Source organism: Nanorana parkeri, unplaced genomic scaffold, assembly GCF_000935625.1.
Source record: "Nanorana parkeri isolate BGI_ZX_2015 unplaced genomic scaffold, ASM93562v1 scaffold210, whole genome shotgun sequence".
Lineage (NCBI taxonomy): Eukaryota > Metazoa > Chordata > Amphibia > Anura > Dicroglossidae > Nanorana > Nanorana parkeri.
In genome coordinates, this window is record NW_017306478.1 from 685857 (window position 1) to 693061 (window position 7205).

Genomic DNA, 7205 nt, shown 5'->3' on the forward strand with positions numbered 1-7205 from the left:
TGTCGCGCCCTTCTATTTGGGGGCTGCATCAGTTTTTTTTTTTTTTTTTTTTTTTAGGCTAAAAATACTATTAGCAGGTACGAAGGCAGACATATTTGAAGTCCGCCCTGGACGATAATCATGGCTCCTTCCATAAATATATATATATACTTGTATTGTTGTTAAAAGTATATGTAATACTTAGCAAAAAACCCTTCTCATTTGCTCCCTTTGGTCTGCCAAATATACCATTAAAAGTGTTTAGTTTTATCTATTCACTAAGTGCAAAAATCCAGTGAGCTGATAACTTCCTTTTCTGTCTGCTTGTGTTGTACTCTTATCTGTTACATTGTCCTCAGGTCTCTTTGTGGACTACAGATCACCCCCCCTCATGTTGCGGAGAAGAGTGAAGGGTTATGTAGGCCTGCCATGTTTCTGTTGACATGATACAGTAGGGTAAGTGAGTGTTGTCACCATAGAGCAGGAACTTGTGCACGGTGCACTGCCACAACAGGACCTTACCAGTTCTCATCCGCTGTGTGAGATGAAGACCTACCACACTTTACTCCTGAATACCCAGCGCATCATACAGCCGGGCTATAAATTTAGAATTCCCAAACTGAGCAGCGATCCAGACTCCCGGGAGAATTCACACTAGCAGACGTGAGATTCCTGCTGATGCTCGTTTGTTTGTCTTGTGTCCCCCAGGAGATGGTACGCAGAGCAGGGAGGATTAATAGCATGTCTCCCATAGTAGTTTAATCCCACAGATATGGCTTCTTCTGTGTCATAGACTGGCCTTTAAGTTCTCCGATGAGCTCATCCAATTCAGACATCTTCCTGACTATACAATAGCTCTTTTTTCTGTACAGCCCATCTTTGGTTCTGTTCTGTGTACCTGCTATATAGCAGACTTTACCCCAAAGAGTGTGACGCTAACCATTTTCTTGGCATCCCCCCAACACCGATATGCTTACTATATCTGCACTGTGCTTCTTTTCAGTTGGCCTTTAGCTCTGCTGCATTGGCAACCTAGGGTAGCATTGATGTCACTCCCATAATCAAGCGTCTGCTATGCCAGGGACACAAAGGAACAGCCCTGGGACAAGGCCCTTTAGCAATCAAGGCAATGTGAACTACTTCAGGAGCATAGGATTCCAGTCCTGTCCTTTTTGCTTCCCGCTATTCTGCTAAAGCACCCAAGATAGCCGCCTTTTCTGCCTTCCTCTCGGTCCGGCCCTGCAGAGGAGCAGGTGACATGATTCTTCATCATCACAGTACTCTACAAAGCCTGTGCAGAGAGCAAAGCTGTAGGAGGGACTCAACAGGCCCCACCCAGTACAAGCTGCCTGCACAAAACTACAGGAGGGGGAGGGGACGAGACCAATCATCCTGCACAAGTAGGGAGAGCAGCAGTGACCGGTCTTTATTACAGGAGGGGGCGGAAATGAGACCAGTCACCCTGCACAAGAAGGGAGAGCAGCAGTGACCGGTCTTTATTACAGGAGGGGGCGGAAATGAGACCAGTCACCCTGCACAAGAAGGGAGAGCAGCAGTGACCGGTCTTTACTACAGAAGGGGGCGGAAATGAGACCAGTCACCCTGCACAAGAAGGGAGAGCAGCAGTGACCGGTCTTTACTACAGAAGGGGGCGGAAATGAGACCAGTCACCCTGCACAAGAAGGGAGAGCAGCAGTGACCAGTATTTTATTAGGAAGCTCCTACACCCAAACGTTATGCTGGACTAATGCACAGATCTGGAAGGGATAGGCAAATTAGTACCAAGATTCACGTAAGAATAGACATGGTTCTTGTATTTAGACAATATTTCCTGTTCCCGGAGTTCAGCCTTTTAAATAGCTCTCCAGTATAGGTTGAGTTAGCCGTACGAGTCCTTTTTAATGGTTCTAACAGACGGTGCAGACGAGGCACCCTCTGAAACGCTGGGAAGTGCTGAGGAGCTGCTGACCTGCTTCTGCCCATCATCACCCATGAGTTATTGTACAAGGAACGGCACAAATGTATCTCTTTCAGGGAGAGAGTCCAGGGACGTGGAGGGAGACTGACAGGCCAAGGTGTCGTCATTTTCCCTGCTACTCATAACAAAGCTCAAATGAACGGGGCTCCTGGCCGAGTCAATAGGTCATCTGCTGGGCTGGTTTTCAGGCCCCCTGTGGATTTCACGCTAAGCTCTAAGTGAAACACTTTAATTTGGACAGGCTGTGCCAGGCCTAATCGGTTTGTTCAGGAGGATATCCACCGTCTCTGTGTCTTCCTGGCCTGCTCCAGCCTCATTCATCAAAGCTCTGCTTTCCCCACGACAGCCAATTGAGTGCGTCCTTCCAACCTGGGGCCTGGGCTTAAAAGAATGATTAGAGGGCCCTGAATGGTCACCGTGGCTCAGCGCGTACACAGTTCCCATTCATCTTCTCTGAGAAAAGAAGGCCATTGTGTTTTGTCACTGGTAAAAAGCAATAATGGCATGTAATGATGATATGTACATCCTTTCCCACGTGCATCACATGACCGTGACGAATGGGTCAAACATTTGCCGGTATTATTAGGAGTTAGAGATATTAATGATCCATTGTCATCTTAAAGACATGCATTGCTTAAAATCAGGCCGCATTACAGCACGATGGGACCAATTACCAATTCGCTGTAAACACAGGGGGCCTGGTTGCATACTTTTGCTGAATCCAGCATGTATTTATTTTCCTGTTTAATAGAGGTTTTGATAAAGTAAGGAAGGTTTAATGTTCCCACATTATAGATTTAACCTAATTGTCCAGCTGACCAACGTTATTGGGATATCCAAAATGTTACTATAAATTGCAGGTAGTTGTATAGCGCTGATAATTTATGCCGCGCTTTACATTCTGTACATTACTATCAGTCCCTGTCCTCATGGAGCTTGCCTTCTAAGGTCCCTATCTCTTACACACACATACTAGGGCCAGCTTAGACAGGAGCCTATCCGGATTTGTTTGCAATATGGGAGGAAACCCACGCAAGTGCAGGCAGAACATGCAAGCGCCATGCAGATAGTGTCCTGGCTGGGTTTCAATAAGTGGGTAAATCTTGCTGCACTCCTTACCGGATCTGTAGCTATCCTGTGAATACAGGTGTGTGCTTGCAGTGAGCACACATGGCGCCATGCAAAATATACAATTATAAAGGTTGTCACCAGCTCACCGTTTCAAGTGATCAGCAGAAATCCTTTTTAATGAAAACTTACCTGTCAATTGCAAACGCTTTCGGGGCCTCACAGGGTCCCCTTCAGGCTCAGAATGGGAAACCCAATGCTGCAAGGCGGACGTGCTAGTCACTACACCACTACTGTCACCAGAACAAAATTTAAGGGGAATTCTTCCAATGGGGACACCTGTTCTGGTGACCGGCATCTAAGCAGATACATTTCCCTCGCTTTGTAGAGATTTCCTCTTCCTTGTTGCATCTGCTGGATTGGAAATTAAGTGAAATCTCTACAACGGGTCAAAGACCGGAAGAGAATAACTGAACGGGGCATAACACCCCTGGAGGATGGTGTACATTCACGTCACATGGTGTACGATCACGTCACATGGTGTACATTCACATCAGGGGTAGATTGTTCACACAATCTACCCCCAAAGTTATGATTTAAGCTAACCTCTTATATTTTCATTTATTTCTAAGCATAAGCTTAGCTGATTGAATGATCAGGTTGTAATGTGCATGGCCATGATGACATGAAATGAGTGACGTTGTTGTTTCCCAGGAACTTTAAAGTGACATTAAAGGCCCCATTCTGGTGTAAGGATTTAGCCTAAATGATGCCTCCTTATCCGATCATCATCTTCTTTCCTGTAGTTTTTAGTAGTTTCTCCAGCGCTGGTGCCGGTCTCCGATCCAGCGCTGACTCCTCTCTCTTCCTGGCACTTCCTGTCCCACGGAGTCTGTGCGGGTGCACTCTGCCTCCATAGACTTACCTTGCGTCTCTCCTCGTCTCCCGGCCGAAGATCTGAACTGCGAATGCGCTTGCCCCATGATCCTTTGCGGCCGCCCGAGAATCTTTAGATCTTTGGACGGGAGCTTGCGGCGGAGACACAGGTAAGTTTAAACCTCTTTGTTAACTTTATGTATTTATATATATTATATATATTTTTCAAAAGAAATTTCTGGCATATATCTACTGCTTGCTAGCCATAGATATATGCAAAAATACGCAAGGGTTTAATAATCCTTTAACGTTCAGTAAACGGGCTCCTAACTGTCAGTGTTCTGCATTACAGGAAACAGCAGAAATCGCAAGGAGCGAACAAGCCGGCCCAACACAACGAGCACCAACCAACTACTGCCAAACACAACAGCAGGGAGCACCAGAAGCAGTACCAAGGAAACCAGGCACCGCACTCCTCAGGCAAGCAGGGTCACCACGGTTACAGCCAAAACCGCCGATGGCACCACAACCAGAAGCACCCGCCAAACGACAAAGACTCCCAGAAATATGCCAAAGAGATGGACAGCCTGAAGATAGAGGACACTACAGTTTGCACAGTACACATCCCGCTGGAAGTACAGCGCAGCCCAGAGACTGCACAGGAACAGCCGCAGCAGAACAGCACGCCAGAGTCCGAGGCCAAAAGGAAAGACAGTATTCAGGGCAGAGAGCGCGACCGGCCTAAAGTGACTCTGCTCCAGTCCTCCAAAGACCGGCTGCGAAGACGGTTAAGAGAGGAGGTAAAGTCTTGCAGTGCCTGTATGTGGAGGTGCAGGAATTAGGGCTCATCTGAGGTCTGAAGGTGCAGGAATTGAGGCTGATCTGAGGGGTGAAGGTGCAGGAATTGGGGCTGATCTGAGGTGTGAAGGTGCAGGGATTGGGGCTGATCTAAGGTGTGAGGGTTCAGGAATTGGGGCTGATCTGAGGGGTGAAGGTGCAGGAATTGAGGCTGATCTGAGGGGTGAAGGTGCAGGAATTGGGGTAATCTGAGGTGTGAAGGTTCAGGAATTGGGGTGATCTGAGGTGTGAAGGTGCAGGAATTGGGGTGATCTGAGGTGTGAAGGTGCAGGAATTGGGGTGATCTGAGGTGTGAAGGTGCAGGAATTGGGGGTGATCTGAGGTGTGAAGGTGCCTACTAATAATTTGTCTACAGCACACTATTGTTCACTGGTACACGCCGCTTATCTAATGTCTGTAGATTGACATGTAGAACGATTGCTGATCCGTGATATAACACGCTGTAACAGAGATATAACAAGCCCTCGCTGACCTCTGAAGACACTGTGAACAAAAATGATCTTCAACAGTCACAACAAAGGCTTTGAAATCCCAGCTACTCTCACCTTACTGTCTATGGCAGTGGGGACTTGGCAGCCTCCCGGCCTTCTAACATAAACCAACTGCAGGTGCTTTTAAGATGTCAGAAGCCAACTTTTACCTAACATCAGAGATTAAAAAATGGGGGGTGTTCTGTAGTCTTATAGGGAGGAACTAGACATGGCTGATGACACTGATTGGGGTTTCAGTGAAGCAGAGGCAATGTGTTGTCACTTCACTGCATTTCTAGAGAGATCAACAGGTATTTTTTATGTCCTTGCTTTGTTTTTAGAAAGACCCGGTCACTTTGCTCTGCATGGGGAATGTGACAGTGTCACTTTAACAAGATATAACATAGTGCACGGTGCATGGGGAATGTGACAGTGTCACTTTAACAAGATATAACATAGTGAACGGTGCATGCATTGCGGAGACTTCTTATTTTCTCTGTTGCCCCGGCACATTCCCTATTAATGAATTATTCGCAGTGATGGGCTTATTTAGAGCAAGCCGGGGCCATGTGATGTTATGCGCGGGTATCTCGCAGAAAGCAGTCACCGCCTATTATGTCTATAATCTTATTTGGGTTCTTATGAAAAGTTGCCAGCAATTACCTATAATCAGATCTGGGAGCCGAGGACGGCGAACATTTCAGCCGCGTAGCTGGCAGATGTGCCGCTGAGAAGTCTCAGATGTTTTAATTTGCAGCTCCTGGTTTAATAATCATGGCTGCCTTTTCCCATTAGGCCTTCACTTTGAGAGACTCGCAGGACTAAGGAGGCTGAGGAGCCTCTCGCCTAGAAAAGTGGAAGGCACGCAGTGACCCACTGAACACGGGGTCGCAGCCCACTTTTGGGTCACGACCCACCAGTTGAGAACCAAGGCTCTGGATCATCCGTTACCAACCAAAGTTCTGTGGAACAATTGGGTTCCTCGGAGGTTGCTAGGACTTCCTTTGGCATTGCCAGATCCATTTCCTGCATGATGGAGCTTGTATACTGTAGTTCTAGGACTCAACAGGGCCAGTGGTATGGGACCAGTGGAGCCTCTCTTCCCAAATCTGACACCAGTAATCTGTAAGGGGTATTGTTGCCACTGGCCCCCACTGAATTGGGGAAATTGTCTCCATTGAACGTAGGAAGATGTCACCAGCACACCCAAAAAAATCATTTCAGGATCACAAAGTTTTCATTTATTGAAGATTCTTGTAATACAAACGTGCGCTTTCGGGGCCGCACAGGGTCCCTTCATCAGGGTTAGCATTGAGATTTTTCCCATTGACCCCCCTAGTATAAGGAGTCACCTCTCCCTCTGACCACCAACCACATCAAGGGCGCCCTTCTCCAATGCTGCTTCCTGCCCTCACACTGCAGTGCTCTATGCTGGTAGAGTTGAATAATAACCATCAATAGGGGTTGAAAACGAAGGCCACCATTGATTTATATGTCTGGGTCTAGTTCAAGGAATGTACATAATAAGGATAGTGATGGCACAAGCATACAGTATGCCCAATATTATTATTGGATAATGCTCAGGGCCGGATTTCCCACAAGGCCAACCAAGCCCCGGCCTCCGGGCAGCAGGGTGTAGAAGGGGTAGCAGGGGTATGGAATTCCTATCTCCCGACGCCCAGTATATGCAGTTCTGGGCGCCGGGCGGGTAGTTTTCTACATTTAGCCCTGCTTTGGGCAAGCAGAGCTAAATGTACACCGTGGAAGCCGCCGCTTGTTTTGTACAAGTGATCCCGGCGATGTCACCGGGATCACTTGTATGCAGCCTGTATACAGGGGGGCGCATTGAGGAACCTGGCATTGGGGCAGCATGGGGAGTAAATCCGGCCCTGATACCCACACCCCTCACCCAAGCAGTGCAGAGTAGTGATGAGCTGGGGCTTCGTGTTCACCCAAGCCAGCTCAGTATTGTTTCT

At 47.6% G+C, this 7205-nt stretch overlaps 1 protein-coding gene across 1 annotated transcript in view; it reads left to right on the forward strand.

Moving 5' to 3' along the window:
• The window catches only part of CTIF (cap binding complex dependent translation initiation factor), a 175823-nt gene that overhangs the window by 79010 nt on the left and 89608 nt on the right, over positions 1-7205 (forward strand). Inside the window, exon 8 of the mRNA XM_018555707.1 lies at positions 4254-4701. Within this exon, the coding sequence (XP_018411209.1) occupies positions 4254-4701 (448 nt within the window). The remainder of the gene's footprint in view (positions 1-4253; positions 4702-7205) is intronic.